At 38.6% G+C, this 22,706-nt stretch overlaps 1 protein-coding gene across 1 annotated transcript in view; it reads left to right on the forward strand.

Annotated features, from left to right (window-relative positions):
• The window catches only part of gpc1b (glypican 1b), a 131,480-nt gene that overhangs the window by 105,887 nt on the left and 2,887 nt on the right, over window positions 1-22,706 (forward strand). The window contains exons 4-10 of the mRNA XM_077515184.1: window positions 991-1,218; window positions 1,317-1,480; window positions 12,364-12,529; window positions 12,612-12,742; window positions 16,694-16,822; window positions 17,100-17,233; window positions 19,893-20,068. Of these exons, the coding sequence (XP_077371310.1) occupies window positions 991-1,218; window positions 1,317-1,480; window positions 12,364-12,529; window positions 12,612-12,742; window positions 16,694-16,822; window positions 17,100-17,233; window positions 19,893-20,068 (1,128 nt within the window). The remainder of the gene's footprint in view (window positions 1-990; window positions 1,219-1,316; window positions 1,481-12,363; window positions 12,530-12,611; window positions 12,743-16,693; window positions 16,823-17,099; window positions 17,234-19,892; window positions 20,069-22,706) is intronic.

A 22,706-nucleotide genomic window follows, 5' to 3' on the forward strand; every position in this document is an offset into this window, starting at 1 on the left:
TATGAGTCACTTTACTTGCTAATGAACGCACATATTGAGTTCCTCCACATAGTGACTCGGCTTCACAAGCATATTACGTTCCCCTTCATCTGACCAATAGCAATGATTTTAAACATAGAAGGGCCAAAACATGCCTTATGTAAATTAAACTGCACTAAAAAAAAAACAATTAGCCACCAAATGGAAATCAACCTGACTTTTTTTTTTAAAAGAAGGGCTGGTATTAACTCATTCACTGCCATTGACGGAAAAAGACGTCAAATGATGCATTTTTTTTTTTTGCTGGTCTGGCAATGAATGTGTAAAAAAAAAAAAAAAAAAAAATCAAAGTGGCCCTTGCAGCTTTCTATTTTTCTGTATGTGGCCCTCAGAGGAAAAAGTTTGGACACCCCTGCTGTACATTAAATCAAAAATTAATTGCTTCATTGATTTTTACCATGTTTAACTGACGGAAAAAAAGATGTCAAATGATGCATTTTTTTCAGGTCTGGCAATGAATGTGTTAATATCGTGACATGACAACGATGATATATGTGGCTGAATATCGCGATATCACGATATCGCTATTATCGTTACATTTTACCAATCTGGCCCACTTGGTAATATATTTTCCTCCATGTGGCATGAAAATTGAGCCCTGAAAATGGAAAGAACGCTGACGAAGAATGTGAATGTGGAAACCGGTGGCAGCAATTTGACTAAACCCGAAACTGGGTTGGTTAAAATGCAGTCAGAAGCATAAAAAAATAAAAAAAATAAAAAAAACTGCTTAGATAATTCCATGCAGATGGGTCAGGATGCGCTTAGAATTTTAACATGTTATGTAACTAAGTGCTGTGAATGTCCCCAGGACCTGCACATATGGGCATGTTTTTCCATATAAGGACAACAGGCAAACTTAATAAAAATAAATAAATCCAGGCAAATATGTGTACAGTATGCCCATCATATGGTTTTGTCCTCAACATACTTTTGTTTGCAACTTTTTAGGATATTTTCTGGAGTTGCTGAACAGCTCCGCCGTCACACTCCATGAGACGTTCGCGTCCACCTGGGGGTCTTTCTACTCGCAGAATTCCCACGTGTTCACCGACCTCTACACCGATTTGAGTCACTACTACCGGGGCTCCAACATCAACCTGGAAGACGCGCTCAATGAATTCTGGGCCAGGCTTCTCGAGAGACTGTTCGTCCATGCTAACAAGCAGTATTCCATCGGTAAACACAACTTGTGCTGTAACTTGACTCAAATAAAAAAAAATTTAAAAACATTGTTTCATTGATATCGATGTGGATGTTTTTTTTGTTGACTGCAGGGGACGACTACCTGGAGTGTGTCTCCAAACAACTGGAGACACTTCACCCTTTCGGGGAGGGGCCGCGTGACCTCAAGACGAAGGTGACGCGTACGTTTGTGGCCGCCCGGTCTTTTGTTCAGGGACTGGTGGTCAGTGGAGAGGTGGTCCGCAAAGTGTCCCAGGTAATGCCGCCGTTTTTCTTGCCCTCGAATCGCCATTTTCTCTTTGGTTTGGTCGCACCTTTGAGTCGTATTTCTTGGACACCCCGGTTCCTTAACGGATTCCCTCGAGAGATAAACTGCGATCATTGTTATTGGCCTGTTTTTCTACCGTGCATGCCGGCTCATTTTTATTGTTGTCGGTGAAATGACTCCGAGCCACATAAACCTTTTACTGATGTCTAATCTCTACTGCAGCTATTTTCTGTTATTTACGCGTTGCAGCATCAATTTTAATGTCTCCATAATACAATCACTTTGGCTTCTTGTGAGAAAATGGACATTTAGTGGGGACCGAACAGGGCCACAAAACCTCCAAATACAGACCTATTTAATTCATTTGCTTGCTTTATTTCCTTTCTACCACTTTTCCTGTTGAGGATCGTGGGCCAGTTGGCCAGTTTACTTTGGATGAAAGGCCCTGGACTTGTCACTAGTCAATATACAGCAGAATTATATATATATTTTTTTCATATAGTACCCACACTGTTAGTACTTTAGATACATCAAATTAAAAAATAATAATAATAAATGACAGATAATTTTTAAATTATTTTTTAAATATATATGTATATATGTATGTATTTTATTTTGTTTATTTTATTATTATTATTATTATTATTATTATTATTATTATCATTATTATTAAGAGAGACAGATAATTTAAAATAAAGACCTACATATCCCAATATAGCATTCTTCCTAAAAATTGCATGAAAATAATGACATTTTTCTCTTCTTCTAATTTTTATAATTATAATAATAACAATTATTATTATTATTAGTATTATTATTAATTCAATCTCTGGCGTAATAACCTTATTTTTTGATTGATAGAATTTTTGTTATTGTTATTATTATTATTATTATTATTATTATTATTATTATTATCAATCAATCAACTTTATTTATATAGCACCTTTCATACATTCAAAATGCAACTCAAAGTTGTTCTCTCTTTTATTTTTATTTTAAATTGCCTTTCAAGATGACATGTATGTTTTTGGTGTTGGATTTTACCAAATAAATTTCCCCCAAAAATGCGACTTATACTCCAGTGCGACTTATATATGTTTTTTCCTTCTTAATGATGCATTTTTTGGCTGGTTCGATTTATAATCCGGAGCGACGTATAATCCGAAAAATACGGTATATGAAATTACATTTTGATCATACATCTAGTTAGGAAGTGTGTGGTCCTACGTGGCCCCCAGTAGGGCTGCTAAAAAACTGCGGGGCCCCCTCTGTCATTTTCTCATCTCTGATTTAAAGTCTTCAATTAACGTAGCATACATGTGAACTACAGTATGAGCCACTGTGTGTTGTTTGCTAAATGCATTTTATTTAATATATATTCACATGAGTCCATATTTTTTTTGTTTCTGTACATGTTTAGGTTGAAATTTATGAGACTTTGTCTGACGGGTATTACATTACAAGAAGGTCTGGATCATTCATTTCGCTTGCTCCCACCAGGCCGTGTCATCAAAAAAGCTTGCGTCAAATAACGAATATATTGTATGTATAAATAGACGCATCCTTGAAATGTGAACATATCAAAACATATGCTTTGCAAAGAACTCTCAAAACTAAGGACGGCTCATTAGCAAGAAGGATGTGCGCACATTCGCGCTTCGTGTTACTCTTCCAGATCAATGTTGGCGGCTGCGTGAAGTATGGCCCTCGGCTCGGGGAGCCACCCCCCCCGCGACACCACTTAATGTCAACTCCCCCGCTAAAAAATGTCTCCCGGGTCCATGGGGAGGGTTAATATCTCCTGGGAGAAATGCGATCCGCCGTGTGCAAGAAAGGAGGACGGTTAAGATCCGTGTGAGACGGCCGGTATTGACGCACGGGTGAAAAATATCGCCCGTCAGACACGAGAGGGGCCCGAGAGGGGTGTCAGGAGTGCTGCCCCCATGAGGAGCATTCACGTCATGTCGGAAAACAGATGCTGCAGCAGAGGTGAATAATGTAGCTCTTTACTTGATGATATATTATAAAGCGGGAATGGAAATACGGTGGGAAAAAATGTTAGTGCTACTTGTGTTGCTACTGTTTGACTACGCAATGCAAAGTGTATGTAGCTGTGGATGGATGGGGTTGAGCTGCAGATCAGTATTACAAGCGTAGAGGGCTGCTCGATTATGTGAAAAATAATAACCATGGTTATTTTTGGTCATAAATGAAATCATGATTAGACAAACAATTATTTTTTTTCTGTACAAAACAAGAACATGTTTAAATATTTAGAAATATTGGGCCAAATACAATTCTTTGAAACACTATAATTATGTAAATTCCTTTTGGACCAAACAATATTTATTGTGGGAATGATAATGTTATTGTGAGTTGTATTCGCCTAACAACTCCCACATAATACTTCCCATTTATATTGTTCAAATTTCTAGCTTAAAAAATTGACGCCTCTCGGGGTATATCTCGTCCAATTCCACATTACTTGCAGTATCTGCACAATTTAACATTTAATATCAACTTTTCCCCATTCATTTTCAATGGGACAGTCATTGAACTTTTTCTAAGTATATCGTCTCATGCCCACTTCCATATATAACTTAACTTATCATCATTACCAGGTGTCTTATACTGCTTGGTGGCACAATTGGTAACGCGCATTGTCCAGTAACCAGGAGATTATAATTTCATAATTTATGTGCTTTCAGCATTCCCACGCAATTTCTCCAGAAATTGCACTAAGTCTAGTTAAATTTGTCATTTTAAAATAAAAAAGGTGCAAAAATATGAATTTAAACAACTCAAAATTAGTATTAAAAATCTTTTATTTTTATTTACAATTATGTCGATTTAGTAATTGTGGAGTGTAATGACTGAAATTGTCATTGAATTTTGATGAATTGCACATTCCTACTATGGTTGAACCAATTAGTCAACGTTACCGCTGCACAATTGACGGTTAGTCGATTAATCGGTATTTATGACTTTTGGCATTAACAACACAGAAGACATATAGAAAACTAGCTGCACCTCAAAAGTTTGTAAATATTATTTTTATTTTTTTTGTCATATTTACGTCACAATCAAATATCAAATCAAGTCAATCTTTATTTATATTGCGCTTTCAAATACCCGCAGCTGTCATAAAGATTCAGGCTTGTAGCGGGAAATTTTTCTGTGGGGTGGCACAACACCTCAGGATTTAAGAAAATATGAAAATGGCTGAAAAATCACAGATATGGATTTGACTGCTATTTATTTCGCACCTTTTTTTTTTCTTTTTTTTTTAAAGCTCCAAAGTGCTTTACAAAGCCTCAGATTCACCCATTCACACACCAGTGGTCGGCTGCTGCCATGCAGGGCGCTGCCAGGTCCACTGGGAGCAGCTCGGGGATCGAACCCACACACTCGCAGATGGCAAACGACCACTCTACCACTGAGCCATGCCACCCCAAAGGTTGGGAGTGTCTCGAGAGTGACGAGGGTTGGCTATGGCTGCCCATGGCAATCTGAACTCGAAAATAAATGATAAAGATTTGTCATTCTCATTTTCGTTTCATTATTAGCATACACTATTCCAGCATGTCATTATTTCTTCTCTGATGATGTTTTATTGGTGCTGAGGGACACTGAGAGATGTTGTCATTAAACAAGGCAAATTGGGTAAATAATTATCCCGGCTTTTAGGAAATGACAAAATGTCATCTCAGCACAAAATGTCGGGACATTGAAACCACGCAAAATTAGGTCACGCCCCATTTAATCGCTCTCAGGAACTAAAATAATAGCAAGTCGGTGTCTGTTCGAGGCAATTTGGGGGAAATAAAAAAAAAATCTGCTCGACAATGTAGAATCCTGGTTTGCGTGCAGACTCTGAATAATGTATTGTACACAATCACAAGATTAATGAGGCAAAGCAAAAGAAACATCGTAAAAATGCTTCTCTCTTGTCTGTCAAACATCCATCCTGCCAAGTGTCTCCTCTTCAACAAATGAGTTTTCCCTCCTTTCTTCACGATCACTGTCTCCAGCAGACAGCTGCTTTATTTATAGCTTCTCTCTATTTCTACAATTTCAGCTGTTTTCATGCACCTTGTAAGGGAGCGTATTACAATTAGGGCAGGAATAGAAAGGAGACAAGCTACAGTAAGATATCAAGAAAAAAAAAAAACAGAGGCTGAGAGGCTGACTGAATTGAAAGACGTTTAGTCTCTGTGGTAAAATATGAATCACGCTGTTGATCACCAAGACAATTTTCTTTCTTTTTTTATGTATGGGAGTGCAGGAAGTAGGCCAGGAGCCTCATGAGGAGTGTGCATCAGCATGTTCCATCACACAATGGGAAAATGCCACACTGGCCCTTTACTAATTACGCTCAGGGCAAGACAGAGTTTGGACTGGTGCACTGGGACAGGTGTACTCTTACGTATTATGTGGATGTACTGTTGACGGTGATGTTGATCAGGTGCAAGCAAGGACACAGCCAAATTGTTCCTTTGATATTTCTAGATGCCTAAGCATTGCTTTAAATAAGCATATGGTATATAATGTGATTGGCAAAGTAATGTAGTCATGTAACCTATATTAGCCAGTGATAGTAAACAAAATGTGACCTAGTAGGGAGCCTTGAGGGATACCATTTTGAATAGACAAAGGTTTACGGGTCACTGGCTAACTGTCTCTATCTTTGCAACGCTGACCCCGCATCACCTCAATGTATGCTTGTAAATACAGCGGTGCCTTGACTTATGAGTTTAATTCATCCTGTGAGCACACGTACCTCAAAATCTGAAATCATCTGAAATCAAAGATCATAAAATAATGCTGGCTTGTAAACGAGAATGTGTCTCTATTGTTGCCATGCTGACCCCGCATCGCCTAAATTTATGCTTGTAAAGACAACGGTGCCTTGAGTTTAATTTGTTCTGTGACCACACTCGTAATTCAAAACACTTGTATCTAAAATCATCTTCTGCCAATGAACAAACATTTCTTTATCTTTTTATGTAACCTATATTTAGCTAGTGACAGTAAACAAAATGTGACCTAGTAGGGAGCCTTGAGGGATACCACTTTGAATAGACAAAGGTTTATAAAATAATGCTAACAGGTGACTGGCTAATGTGTCTCCATGCAATGCTAACCCCGCATCACCTAAATGTTGCCTTGACTTGTGAGTTTAATTCATTCTGTGAGCACACTCGTACCTCAAAATCTGAAATCATCTGAAATCAAGAATGACAAAATAATGCTAATGGTTCCCTGGCTTGTAAAGGAGAATGTGTCTCTATCGTTGCCATGCTGACCCTGCATCACCTAAATTTACGCTTGTAAATACAGCGGTGCTTTGACATAAGAGTTTAATTTGTTCTGTGAGCACACACCTAACTCAAAATCTGAAATCAAGAATTACAAAATAATGCTGATGGTTTCCTGGCTTTTAAAGGAGAATGTGTCTCTATCATTGCCATGCTGACCTCGCATCACCTAAATTTATGCTTGCAAATACAGTGTTGCCTTGACTTATGAGTTTAATTTGTTCTGTGAGCACATTTGTGTCTCAAAACACTTATTTCTCAAATTGTCTTTTCCAGTTGGAAAAAACCCCACTTCTTTATCTTTTTATGTAACCTATATTTAGCGAGTAATAGGAAATAAAATGGGACCTAGTAGTGAACCTTGAGGGATACCATTTTGAATAGACACGTGTTTCAACAAAGGCCACCGGTGTTTGTATCGCCGCTTGTATCCGGGATCTCGTTCTTTCGGTCACGACCCACAGCTCGTGACCGTAGGTGAGGGTTGGAACGTAGATCGACCGGTAAATCGAGAGCTTCGCCTTTTGGCTCAGCTCCTTCTTCACCACCATAAAGAGTCCGCATCACTGCGGAAATGAGAAACATGCACCTCAAACAATGCAGGTACTTAATGTTTTGAGTGTACAAGCATTGGTCATTAATTAAGTTTGTCCTTTTGGACAAAATTAAATGTTAGCATGTTTAATATTTATACTTTAGTTTTACTTTAATTGTAACTTTTGTCACAAGCATCGTTTGTAGCAACCTCTCCTTGACAGTGCTCAGTGAGAATTACAGTAAACCTCCAATTAGCACTGCAAAGATTCTTTTTTTTTTTTTTTCCCCATATCCGTCATTCCCGACCAAAAATTCCCAGCATTAATATGTATGAGTGAGGAAACCAGATTAAGGAACGTCTCCTCTTGAAATACCATCCACATCACCCGGAGCTTTCAAGCCTTTAACTCCGCTGCCAATTTCTCTTGGTCCAACTTTTAAAGCTGCTCAAACATTCTGCATCATCCCTTTTTTCAGACATTACTTACAAACTTTCCCTTCTTTCTCTCCCTTCTGTGCAATCTCTCTTTCTCAGCAAAAAAAAAACGTATTTGTCTGACTCATCTGTGGCTAATGAGTGGCAGGGCGAGGATGGGAGGGAAGGAGGGTTTGCAGTGAGGATGTGACTCATGTCTCATCTGACTTTAGATTAAGCCTGGGAATGTGCTTATTGCTTTTCTGTGCCACTCGCTGGACGTTATCCCTGAATTGACTTCTAATCAGAAAGCTTTAGCATGTAGTTTGTTATTTACCCTATTTTTCACCTCATGAGAAGCTTATGATTGTTATTTCCTAGATCAACATCGGGTCACTTAAAGCAACTCAAACTTTTTTTCCTGCTCAATTTTGGGGGTAGCTGAAGCCTATCCCAGCTGACCCGGGGCTAATAGTGGACTACATGACCATTCGCACTCACATTTACATGGTCACTGAAGGGAACTGAATCCTCGGCTCCTGAACAGATGTCAGTTGGACGGACTTTTCACTGTTTCGCGGAGTGCTATAGTCTGGCGAGGGTAGCAGACGGGTATGGCGAACGCCCTCTGTAAATTGGCCGGAATTGGTCAGAAGATGCCAAAAAACACGTCATTAGTGGTTAACTCGTTCACTGCCAGCCCAGTCAAAATGGATCTTTGACGTCTATAGCCGTCAATGGCAGTGAATGAGTCTATTCATCTATTTCAAGCATTAAACGTTGACGCGTCAGTACCAGATGTGATTGGTATGCCAGATCGCATCGGGAACGCCTACCGATGATGTCACACGACAGGATTGGCTGGAAATTATCCCGTTGACGTCGAAACAACGGTACTCGCTCGGCCGCCCTCAGCAACAGATGCCTATTAACTCATTCACTCCCAGCCATTTTCACGGAAGCAGTCCCGTTCGCTCCCGGCTGTTTTACTGGATTTTGACTGATTTTGCAAGGCCCACAGAATATTGTGTTCAATTGCTATAAAAGCATGGAACCTTTCAAAAGAAAGATTAAAGTCTCTTCTTTCATCAGGACAAAAAAAGTATGTTTCTATCTGTTTCCGTTTTGCAGCAATTAGCATTAGAAGAGAGCTAAGTTTCATCAGTTTTCACAAATCTATTCAAAATTGTAAGTAATTGAGCTTTTTTTTTTTTTTTTTTCTAGATGGCCCTGGTTGATCTCCTTTGCTCTGCTGCCACCTGCTGGCCGTTTGTGTAATAACTACCATTTGTGCAACCGTTCTTTGCAGTTGAAAGGCTGCATCAAAGCCTTCTGTATGCTCTAGCATAAAATAACAAACAAAACAAAAAGTATAAATACGTCTTTGGGACACTTAGAACATTAAAAAAACGTATTTAGACGTTATTGGGAGCAAATGAGTTAATATATACAACCACATACAATATTCTGATTGGCTATTTATATTATTTTGTTTATTTATTACAATTAATGTTATTGTGTGTTCTCTAAAAAATATGTATTTTATTTTTAAAAAATCCCAAAAACAATAGCAAATTGTCAATAATTTCATGCAATTTTAAAGAAAAATGCTACATTGGGTTATGCAGGTCTTTCTTTAAAATAATTGTTTTTGTTTTAAATGTTATGTAGGGATAGTACCAATACCACATACTGGTATCAGTGCCTATACCCGACCTTATTTGAAGTTATCAGTACTCACAACGGCAACCAATAACAGTATGGGCCGCCCTCTTGTGGCCATTTTACGCTCAGGAGTTAATTCATGCAATTTTATGGAAAAAAGTTAGATTGGCATATATAGGTCTTTCTTTTAAATTATCTGTCATTCTTTTTTTGTTTTGTTTGGACGGGGGTAGAATTGTACATATCAAAAGTACGAATAGTTTCAGTTCTTCATATTATATCGGTATATAATCGATGATTACTCAAGAGTTAAGTACTTGTACCGATATAGTTCTCAAAAGAAATGGTAGCAAACATCCCTAACCATGAGTGTATGTTGTTGAGATTCTGTAATACTCTGTGAGAATTGCTGTATAAATAAAATGTATAACTTACTGAGCAAAAATATACACAAGTCACAAGCAGTGTGCAGACAAAAAAAAAAAGACATTCAAAGCGCCTGCATCAACTTCTCATTGGAACTTATCAAAGTTAAGTCGGAGGGTTTTGTTGTTTTTTTGTCTTATGTAAAAAAAAATGTTGGCAAATCTGCAAAGTGAATCACCTTACTTAGCATTAAACATTTTCGGCACTGGAAAATATCAAAAGCATTTCAGAGTGCTTCGTCGGTTGCCATTTTTAGCTCTAAGGTACCGCAAATGCTCTATTAATAATCGGATGATGTATTCTAACGAGGGACGTGCTCCCGTCCACGGTTTCCGCCGATGCACTTTTGTCCTGGAAAAATCACGTCTCAATCTATATTTAAAGTCTCGTGGGTCTGGGAAGCATTTTCAACCGCTCGTCTTTGTTATTGTCCCGCTTTCAGCATATAGTCGTATTTATCAAACGATGCTTTTAGATGCCACGTTAGCGTTGGAAGCAGTGTTTCCAAAAAAAAAAAAAAAGAAGCATGGGGCTGGCCCACATGTCAGCATAAGAGCGACGCTTTGTATGCATAGCCAGGCTTGCTGCATCCTTCCTTCTCTCACTTTTCTGTCCCTCGCACTCGCTCGCGAAGGTTTGGCATGCGTGGCCGCGCGCCCTCGTGAGCGCAGCTTACTGGTATTAACCCAGTTTCACTTTTCACGCACGAAGGGCCTTTCCTGAGGGCGCAGCCTTGTGGGATAGAAAGGATGGATGGAGCGAGGGCCCGAGCGTACTTGTATGAATGTCAGAGTCTTTTCATCACCCGTGGAACCAATAAAAAGAAGGAGTTGCCATGGAAACTGACAAATAAAAATGTTATGAAAGTTGTGAAGGTCGTCATAGGCGATAACCTCCCACAACTTGCGTCTTCGTTCTTACTTTATGATTCAAGTGATGTTCATTTTTGTTCTCGCAGCATTTATGTATAATAGAAACACAAGTACAAAATAATTTGGGGTACATTTGGACAGTTAATATTAAAATTACTTACACAACAATCAGCATTTCAAGATTTTATATGAGCTCCGATGACCATTTTTTTTCTTTTATTTTTTTTTTTATTTTCGGGGCACTGAAAGGTGGACCAGCAGGCCTCCGGAGCTGTCGCCATTGTTGTTTATTAGGGGTGTTAAAAAAAATCGATTCGGCAATATATCGCGATACTACAGCACGCAATTCTCGAATCGATTTTTTAACATCCATTTTTAATGGAAAAATAGTCAACAAAACGTCTAACTTTCACACCTTAAGCATGGAAGAATGATATATTAATGGAACATTAAGCCTTAATATTTTATTTCAATGCTGTTCAAACATGAAAAATTTTACAACCTGTTTGTTAAATACAGTGGCTCAGTTTCAGATCAATAAATAATACATTTTCATATAAATCTTACAGTGTACATGTTTACTGAATGGTATTTTCTAAATTTGAGTAAAAAAAAAAAATCGCAACAGTCGACTTGTAAATTCATATCGGGATTAATCGGTATCGAATCGAATCGTGACCTATGAATCGTGATACGGATCGAATCGTCAGGTATGAGGCAATTCACACCCCTATTGTTTATTGTTGTTTTCATGTTTCTTATGATTTGTGACAGGGAAATTTCCCATTTCAAATGGATTTATGACGCAATCTAACTAGCATATCAGGTTACAATTTTGGGTCGCAATAAAGCTACTGGATGCAGAAAATTGAATTTTGAATCGCGACTGCCACCTGTGGCCGAAAAATGAAACTGCATTTTGCCTTCTTCACATCAGTGATCGGCATTACAGTTCTTTTAGGTGAACTAAATCACTAGAAGCAGTTCATTTTAAAGAAGCGTTCAAAAGATTCGTTCACCGAATCGTTCACACGCCGTTGGCTGGATGATAGTGAGGCTGCATGTGTCGTAAAATCCCGCCCACGTTTGACGCTAGCTTCTGATTGGTCATTCGCGGAGACTGACGGCATGAGCGTGGCTGCTTTCAAATGAACTGAGAAAAGAACGAATCACTTCAAGAAGTGACCCGTTCACTCATGTTCACTGAAAAGATTCGTTCTAAAGAACAAATTGGTCATAACCGACACAGCACTACTTCACATACACAACGTCCACATGACGCCACATCCACAGACAGAGGGCGGGAAATTTTAACCCGAATTCTGTCTGATAAATATTGGCCTTGCAGGAATACCCATTGTGAACAGCTCAATTGTTAATTACTAATTAGAAGATGTTTCAGTCATAAATGGTCAAATAAAAAAGTAATTGTAAAGATATTTTTGGCAAAGTTGTTAGAGTACCTTTAGCCCAACGCCGCAGTGCGTCGCCATTTTAGCTACGGCTAAAAACATCAGGAAAATTAGCACAAATCTTTGCCCGTTTTCAGAAATGTTCTCCAAACATGTATAATCTATTTCAAAACAAATCCCTGAATTCATTTTTCATGCTTCCAATGTTTCCGACGTCCTTCCCCAGGTGCCACTGAGCCAGGAGTGCATGCGAGCCATCATGAAGATGACTTACTGTCCCCACTGCCGAGGTATGGCCACCGCCAGACCTTGCGACAACTACTGCAGCAACGTCTTGAAGGGCTGCCTGGCCAACCAGGCGGACCTCAACACCGAGTGGCGGCACTTGGCAGGTTGGACCACAAACGCGTTTTGCGAGTGCACCCCTGGACGCAAGTGATGAAGCAGGATTAAGGCTGACTCCTGTCTTTGTAGAAACTATGATGCAGGTGTCGGATCGCTTCGATGGCCCGTCTGGTGTGGACGTTGTGGTCCTCTCCCTCCCCTACCGCATATCAGAAGCTATGATGACCATGGTGGAAAATATGGAGTCCACCAACAGCAAGGTCGGAACATCCTTCTGCCATTAACTCATTCACTCCCAGCCATTTTCACATTTCACAGTCCCGTTCGCTCCCGGCTGTTTTACTGGATTTTGACTGATTTTGCAAGGCCCACAGAATATTGTGTTCTATTGCTATAAAAGCATGGAATATATCAAAAGAAAGATTAAAGTCTCTTCTTTCATCAGGATAAAAATAAGTATGTTTCTATCTGTTTCCGTTTTGTAGCAATTAGCATTAGAAGAGAGCTAAATTTCATCAGTTTTCACAAATCTATTTAAAATTGTAAGTAATTGAGCTTTTTTTCTAGATGGCCCTGGTTGATCGCCTTTGCTCTGCTGCCACCTGCTGGCCGTTTGTGTAATAACTACCATTTCTGCAACCGTTCTTTGCAGTTGAGAGGCTGCATCAAAGCCTTATGTATGCTCTAGCATAAAAAACAAACAAAAACAAAACAAAACAAAAAAACGTATAAATACGTCTTTGGGACACTTAAAACATAAAAAAAAAACATTTACACGTTATTGGGAGCAAACGAGTTAAAGGGGAAGTTAACCTTAAACATTTCTTGACAATAATGTGTTATATGTGACTTCCCCTTTACCACTTTGGAATGTTATTGTATTTACCGCCCGTAAAGATATACATATACAGATATACAAAGATATAGATATACATTTCAGCTTTTATTTCCAGGTATTTACTTCTGAATGGATGACGGTGTCATGACTAGGGTCATGCAAGGGTTATGTTTACTGTCATGACTAGGGTCATGCAAGGGTTACGTTTACTGTCATGGCTAGGGTCATGCAAGGGTTATGTTTACTGTCATGACTAGGGTCATGCAAGGGTTATGTTTACTGTCATGACTAGGGTCATGCAAGGGTTATGCTTAGTGTCATGACTAGGGTCATGCAAGGGTTACGTTTACTGTCATGGCTAGGGTCATGCAAGGGTTATGTTTACTGTCATGACTAGGGTCATGCAAGGGTTATGTTTACTGTCATGACTAGGGTCATGCAAGGGTTATGCTTAGTGTCATGACTAGGGTCATGCAAGGGTTATGTTTACAGTCATGATTAGGGTCATGCAAGGGTTGTGTAAGATGTCAGAGGCTATGTGATGTCAAGAATCTTTAATCTCTTTCTCGAGAGAAAAAAAAAAACTCCAAAACTTAGGACAAATACACTTAGCATAGCTATATAGTCTATCGTGAGGATTCGTTGGTGGTTAATGGAACACTGTTTATAAAATGAAAAGGCAGGATGGAGACGGATTTATTCTTAATTGAAACTTTTTTCATCATACACGGTAGCTAGAGCGACAAAACTTCCTGATCTCCTAATCAGGAAGCTGACTAACACTAACCAATCAGAAGCTCGCATAATTTAGATTCATGCAAGTGAATGACGGAGAGCAGCAGATTCGACACATCAACTGAGCTACTTGTACAAAAAAAATAACAGTATATGAATGTGTAAGTAATAATTCTGGAAACATAAATTTACAAGTAAATATATATTTTAACAAATTAGCTTAAATGTTTGATCCTCAGGGTGTGGACTTTCGCAAAACTGTCTGTCTGTCGCTTCGAAGAATCCTTAACATGATTTGGTTAATCTCTACTAAATTAATTAATTACTTCCTCTTTGATAGAAAAGTATTGGCACAAACATCCAAGTAGTGCGTTCCATTTGTATTTGTCGTAAGATTCTTCGTTTTTTTTCTTGCAAATCTGCCACTTTATAAAATTGCAAATTTGCCACTTAACAACGCCGCAAATTTATGAGGGTTTTCTTTCTCGCAAATTTGCCCTTCATAAAACTTGCAAATTTTCAGATTTATAAAGTGGCAAATTTGTGATTTTTTTTTTTTTTTTTTGAATATTAAGAAATGAATGTGATGCACACCTTACAAACAAGATTTTTTTTTTTTTTTTTTGTGACTGTTAGGCAGTTCACTTCAGGACATTGTGTAGACGTAGACTAGTGCGCAACCTCTGACCCGGGTTGCGAGTCACAGACGATGTCATCTTCTGAATGGAAGGAAAAGTGCTGGTGTTTAATCCCTTCCGACTTCCCATTAAAAGTGCATGGCGGACCGTTTAGTATTATGGTAGATTACTTCCCGCTTACATAAGCCACTGACTTCAAAGCGACGGCATATGTTGTTTTGTTTACACCTCCTTAAAAGCAAAGCGCAGAGTCGCGCGGGATGCTACGGATGTGTTAATGTGCCTGAAAGTCATTTGCACCCCTCTGTTTTTAACACCGTATTTCCTCTAGTGACAGTTCAATCTAGCATGAGCCTCGGTTAGATTTAGGGGGACGGCCTCGCCTGGAGGCTTAAGGACAGGATTATTAATTTGGAGTTATGTGTGAAAGTTCAAATACTGGAGGCTATCCTACTGGATGACAGATTGATTGCAGTCTTACAGTATTCCCAGGGCTCCATTTATATCATGGCCACGGGGGATCCTTTATTTCCCCAACTGTCATCTGATTGACTCATGGGATCATGCAAATAAGCAGGGACAGTTATTTTGATTTGTGTCCGCCGCTAGCTGTGTATTTTCCGACTATTAAATGATAGCCAATGCAGTTCCATAATTGGATGTTAGTGTCAGTTAGGTGTTACGAGCGCAGACGATTTAAACTCTGAAGCCACACAAGGTGCAGCGCAAACAAATGTGAAATTATTTACTTTCAAAGATCTGCTTAGCAATCATGTACACGGGGTTTTAAAAGGAGAAGTGGGTAATTTAACGGTTATGCTATCGGTGGACCAGCCAGGACACCTTTTATTTTTTTTAATTAGTGTGCTGCAGGTGCGCTCACCTTGAAAAGGCTGTAGCTGCTGGACATGTGTCTGTGTTGTCTTGCAATTATGCCATCTAGTGGCAGAAAAAAAATTACCTCAACATAAATCAATATCACACTCGTTTTTTGTTTTGTTTTGTTTTTTTACAGTACAGTGTTCACTTGTTTTCTACTGGGGTTAGTTCCAAAAAAATACCAGCAATAAATGAAATCCACGAAGTAGCTAGCTTTAATTTTTACATTTACTATAAATGTTTTAAGGCTCTGAAACCTCACACCACACAGTTTATGCACTTTTCTCATCGAGGCATTTACTTTTTCTCACATTTCTCTCTTGTTTAACCATTTTCATACTTTCAAAAATTTTATATAATAGGTACATTACTGTAAAACAAAAATATACAGTCAGAATTGCACTAAAAAAAAAAATCTGCAATACAGCGAGACTGTGAAAAGTCCACCGCGTTATAGTGAGGGAACACTGTACATCATTTTAATTATAACTCAATTTTATGTATTATTATGACATTACCATATTAATGACTAAAAGATGTGGCCATATTTCTATTAGTTTAACTTTTTTTCCCACTTTTATGATGAGTATGAAAACTTAAGGGGAAAAATTATTGTAACCTTTGTTGTACATTTAGAACAGATATAAAATTTGTGATTAATCACGAGTTAACTGATGAAGTCATGCGATTAATTACGATTAAAAATTTTAATCGCCTGACACCACTAGTTCGTTCTGATTTTTGGAAATACTAATATGTTTGATATGTCTGTTTGTTATTATATTTTTGAAAAGTTATAAATGTATGAATTTAAAGCATTGTGACCGGATGTATCAAATATGACACAAATCAAAAGTCATATATTGAAGTTAATTGTCCAAAAAATATATATATATTTTGTTTGTTCAAAAGGACCAATAAATACTCTATTTACAAAGAATTGTAATTTTATCTCGTATATTTGATGGTTCAGGCTTCATAGGGTTACCATTATTTTTCTTTCTTTCCTTTCAATGTGGCCCTTGTGCTACTTAGTAGAACTCAACTCTCTATTAACTTTTCTCTCTCCATATCTCTCTGTCCTTTTTTTTTTTTTCTTTCCTTCCTCTCTCACATCTCAGTTGCTTCTGGCGTGCGGCCCGCTGCGAGAAAAATCACCCGGCGCTCCAGAAGTGGACGTCTTCCCGAAGAACGAAAAGGTCACAGTTGAGGAGAGGTCGGCGAGCAGCGCGAACAAACTTGGCCGACTGGTGAGCTGAGAAATATTACGCAGATTGCTCTCCGATGACGGAGTCTGGCCAATATCGCCGAATGTTTTATGGGGCAGAAAGAACTGCTAAGCACAGACAATTAAGTCCGTTTAATGTTCCTTTCACCTTTCCCACTCATGAGGTCGTTAGACGGGAATGATTGTTTGGGTGGGTGAGTAAAGCGGCAGGCTCGGACGGGGACTTGTTGCCGTGGCCGCGTTTCGATCTTCAATTTGTGGGAAAAAACGAACATCTGCTGTCCTTCACTGTGCCGCAGGTGTCTGACGTGACCATGAGGCTGAGGGACATGCAGCCGTACTGGATTTCTCTCCCGAGGATGCTGTGCAGCGACCGAGTGGCCACGGGTACCGGCGCTGAAGATAGATGCTGGAACGGAATGACCCGCGCCAGGTGAGGGGACAGAGACATCACGTCCCTCTTCCGCTTTAATAGTCTCTCTTCATTTTCATTTGCCTCAAGCGCTTTTTTTTTTTAAGCCTTTCTTTCTACTTCCAAATGGGATTTAGCGGCTTTGAGAGAACCCTTGAACCCTTGAAAATGGAAAGTGGCCCACCTTTCAATGAGTTAAAGACTCAGCCTGCCCGACAGTGTTTCTTTTCTACTTATCAGATCAAAATGAATCATGTCGAGGATTGGGTCCGCTCAAGGCTACGAATGGTCGGCTTTCAAATCTTTTAAATGTGCGCTAGCTTGTTAATTTTGTGTCAAATTTCAAACGAAACCAGTCCTACTAAACCAGGAAAATATGTGCTAGAACAAAGTGTAATTATTAACTCATTCACTGCCAATGACGACTATAGACGTCAAAAATCCAAGCAAACAGCCAATGCAAATTTTGACAAGAAATTTGAATTTAGTTTTAGTTATTCATTGTTTTCATTCATAGTTATTAATCATTGTTGTTATTAATAACAATGATGACAACAATTTCATTGCTAAGTGCTATGTGGCAGTGAATGAGTTAAGTGTAATTGCACATCCACGACAGTGGATGGCAGTGGCACGCTCATTTTATTTTACATTTTATTTCAGACAAGTTGTTGGACTTCAAATATTTTCTTTTACAAACTAAAAAAAAACAATGTTAATATCTATCCATCTATCCATTTTCTTGACCGCTTATTCCTCACGAGGGTCGCTGGGGGTGCTGGAGCCTATCTCAGCTGGCTTTGGGCAGTAGGTGGGGGACACCCTGAACTGGTTTCCAGCCAATCGCAGGGCACACAGAGACGAACAACCATCCACACTCACAAGCACACCTAGGGACAATTCAGAGAACCCAATTAACCTGCCATGCATGTTTTTGGAATGTGGGAGGAGACCGGAGTACCCGGAGAAGACCCACGCAGGCATGGGGAGAACATGCAAACTCCACACAGGAAGGCCGAAGCCTGGACTCGAACCCGAGTCCTCAGAACTGTGAGGCGGACGTGCTAACCAGTCACCCATATTATGCCGCCCATAATGTTTTATTTTTTTCTTCATAAGGATGCAATGTTATGCTGAAGTGTACTTCTAACGGACAAATTAGACAAATGATACTATTTATACAAAATGTGTTCTTGTTCCCACTGAACTGAACAAAACCTAAAACAAAGAAAATTGCGTGTTGTATATTTAAAACAATCACAAAGCTATGCTTTGAGACAGTTTGGCTTTACACTAACAAACAATGCACAACTGCCATAAAGGGGCTAACATCAATGTTGCTGTGTTATAACGTTTTAAGCAACATATTTCCGGGCACAAAACACACGTACCACTCTAAAAAGAGAATTGTCGAACCAATTTAAGATTACAAATAGAATTGTTGACCAACTTAATAAAATTGTTTCAATTGGTAACACACGATTGACTTAAGTTAATCCAAAGCGAATATATATTAAGTTTAATAAACTCATATTTCATTAATTAAACTTAAAGGCACAGTCTTCCGTTTTCACTCAGGAAAATGCACTATATAAATACAGGATTTTTACACATGAACTCCTTCTCAGTCTACACCTCTGGGCTTCTGTTAATGTGTGGTGGTGATTTTTTCCTAAACCCCAGCCTGTATTTTGCCTTTTTGTGTTTGTTTTGTCAACAGTGAGACGTTTCTGTGGACAGACAGTTGTTTACCCCTCCAGCCAATCGCAGGGCGGGTGGTGGCGGGGGGGCGTGTCACTCACTGTCGGCAGACGGGGCTGGGCAAATTTGTCGGCTGCATGACGTCACTCCCGCGGCAACTTGACAGCACGCACGGATTTATTTGTTTATTTTTTTTCACTCACTCACTCACTCACTCACTCACTCACTCACTCACTCACTCACACAAGCTTCTGTCCACAGAAACGTCCCGCTGTTGACAAAACAAACACAAAATGTCAAAATACAGGGCTGGGGCGTTAGGAAAAAAATCACCACCACACATTAACAGAAGCCCAGAGGTGTAGATTGAGAAGGAGTTCATGTGTATATATCCTGTATTTATATAGTGCATTTTCCTGAGTGAAAATGGAAGACCGTGCCTTTAATATATTCACTTTAAATTTTTAGACTGTAGACTGACAATATAACACGTACTCACATGCATATATTCTTTATCCACTGCAAAAAAATAAATAAATAAAAATATTATTACTGTTGCTGACACGTACAGTACCGGTATTGAATGACTTATGTCTTAGACTGCCTCCTGGTGGCCAAGTTGTGCACACCAGAAGTTTTATACTGTAGTGCTATTTGACTCAATGTAACTCACATCTCAAGGCCCTGGCCTGTAAAACGGCTCTCTAATAGAGACAGAAGAGGGAATTGTTTGCTATCACCCCGCAGAGTTTTGTGGGATTAGTCGAATTAATAATTGTGACTTGTACAATGAGTGCATTGATGCGATCATTTAATTGGGATTGATATTTAATTAATTGCATTGTTTCTATTCTTGTGAGCAGTCAGACCCTTTCCTATATAATACTGACAAAAAGTTCCAGCAGTTTATGTGCCTTTCAAACGTTCCATTTTTCTTCTTGTGTTCTCACCGGTAAACCCGCATTTTTGCGTGCGCCAGGTACCTCCCCGAGGTCATCGGCGACGGCCTGGCCAGCCAGATCAACAACCCCGAAGTGGAAGTTGACATCACCAAGCCGGACATGGCAATCAGGCAGCAGATAATGCAGCTGAAGATCATGACGCACCGCCTGAAGAACGCTCTCAACGGCAACGACGTCGACTTCCAGGACACCAGTGAGTACGACATGGCGTCCAACGATGCTACGCTTAGCGCCACGCTAACGCTGTTTATCCAGCATCTCGGGACGCCTCGCAATATAAGGAGATCCAATATAGAGAAATGCCGCTGTCACAAAAATAACTGTAAATGCACGGTCAGAGAACGACCGCAATGTATCCCATTGTGGATGAAGTAAATTATAGCTCATAAACCTTTCTAACTTTTGGCACAAAGTGTCATAAATCTGTCAAAAGTGACAAATGCAGTAAAAAGGAGCGACGATACGAGCAAATGTCTGAAAAGCTCCCGGACTGGTGTCACACGAGATTTATGTCACATCCAATTTTATTTTATTTTTTTCCCAGAGTATCCAGTTTGTATATCGAGTCATTCGCACAGGTGTACTGCATCTTAACTCATTCACTCGCCGCCATTTTCACATTTCGCAATCCCGTTCGCTCCCGGCTGTTTTACTGGATTTTGACTGATTTTGCAAGGCCCACAGAATATTGTGGTCTATTGCTATAAAAGCACGGAACCTATCAAAAGAAAGATTAAAGTCTCTTCTTTCATCAGGAAAAAAAAAAGTATGTTTCTCTCTGTTTCCGTTTTGCAGCAATTAGCATTAGAAGAGAGCTAAGTTGCATCAGTTTTCACAAATCTATTTAAAATTGTAAGTAATTGAGCTTTTTTTCTTCTGTGTGCTCTAGCATTAAAAAATTTTTTAAAAAAAACGTATAAATACGTCTTTGGGACACTTAGAGCATTAAAAAAACATATTTACACGTTATTGGGAGTAAATGAGTTTTAAGCAGGGTACACACATACATACCAATGACATATGAGGACACCCCCCACCCCCATGTTTTGACTTTCATTTTAATCATTTTCAAATATAATTGTCATAACTTTCACTTGGGGGTGCACTCACTTTTGTTGCCAGTGGTTTAGATATGAATGGCTGATTGTTGAGTAACTTGGAGAGAACACAAAATTTAAATTTAAATTCATTCAGTAATTGTAAATATAAATTAAACATGATTTTCATTTGTCTTAAAGTACAATAAGTCAGGTCTTTCATAAACATAAGATAATAATTTTAAATTCACATGAACAGTAAATATCAAGAAAACAATCAAATAAAAAATAAAAATAAAAAAAATTGGCCTTTAAAATTTTGTTTTCTTATAAATTTATAAGAAAAAATATTTTAAAATCATCAGACTTGAAAAGGAAAATCGATTCGATATCGATTCTTTGATTTTTTTTTTTTAACCCAGCTCTAGAAATGACAGTTATACAATATTTACAAAAAATATGAGCAGTGCACTCATTATTGTGAGACATGTACACAAAATAGGAATGCTCTTTGACTTCTATTTTCTACATACCAGTTTTTATAACAGGAAAAACTCGAGCCATAGTATTGAACGTACTGTATTAATATTGCAGCAGTATCAATATCTGTCCGATACCAGACCTTATTTCAAAGAATTTGTACTCGCAACGTCAGCTGATGCCAGATTTAGTAATCAATTAGAAATAAAAAATAGAAAATTGCTTGCTGCAATTTTAGAAGAAAAATTGTTTTTTGGAAATTTTATGAATCGTGAGTACAAGCGATATCGGTGACAACTCAGGATTGGAATACTCGTGCTAGTATCGGTCTGAAAAACAAGTAGAACATCATTAATGAAAATCATTTTGGCCACTGTAATGTATTCGATCTCATGAAATTATACAAATGTTTGATTTCCCGGCGCATGTTTTCATTCACAAATCGGATGAAAAGAACCCATTGAAAAATCAGAAACTGTCCACTGGAAAATGAAAATCCGAGCGAGGAAGATCTAAAACTCCAACAAGAAGCCGTTCCCAAAATGTGAAAACCTTCCAGCAGTGAAGATTGAGCGACAAGACACGATTGTCATCCCGCGTCGCTTTGCGTTTTCGCAGCAGGCGGGTTCTCCGCTCATCTCGCTTTTTTTGCGACGTCGAAGCAGAAGGTTTGGACGTCCGACGCAGCTGACCTTGCCGGCGGCACCCACAGGACATTTGTGCTCTCCGCTGCAGTCCTGAGGTCCGCTCAAATGGCCTTCACGGGATACTTGCAGCCAAAAAAAAAAAAACATGCATTCCTTCGATGTGTTTGCATGGGAAATGTTGTGGAAAAATACCAGAAACACGATACAGAAAAGAGCAGAATATGCTATCACCGAGGTTTCAGAGTGAGTTTGTTCATTTTATTTATTTATTTATTTATTTATTTTTCAAAAATGCCCCATTTTATTTTTTCTTAGTTTTTGTTTAGCATTAGTTTTAGTATTACATTTTTTTCATATGTATTTCTTATGTGCAAGATCAAAACAATAATGACAGTAATTATTGTGGAGTAAAAATTCATCAAAAATCTTTATTTATTTATTTGTCTATTTATGTATTTATTTATTTTCAAAACTACCATCCACAAATCAAATACCGGTAGTGCATGAATTGTTTCTATTATTATTTTTAATTTTAGTTAGTTTTACAAGTTAAATATAATGTATACACTGTATAAAATAAATATACATAAAATGCAGTTTACCTTTTTATTTGTTTTAAAAGCATTTTCAGTTTGTTTATATTTTGTGAACAAATCTGTTTTCTCAA

The sequence above is a fragment of the Festucalex cinctus genome, chromosome 1 (genome assembly GCF_051991245.1).
Source record: "Festucalex cinctus isolate MCC-2025b chromosome 1, RoL_Fcin_1.0, whole genome shotgun sequence".
NCBI lineage: Eukaryota > Metazoa > Chordata > Actinopteri > Syngnathiformes > Syngnathidae > Festucalex > Festucalex cinctus.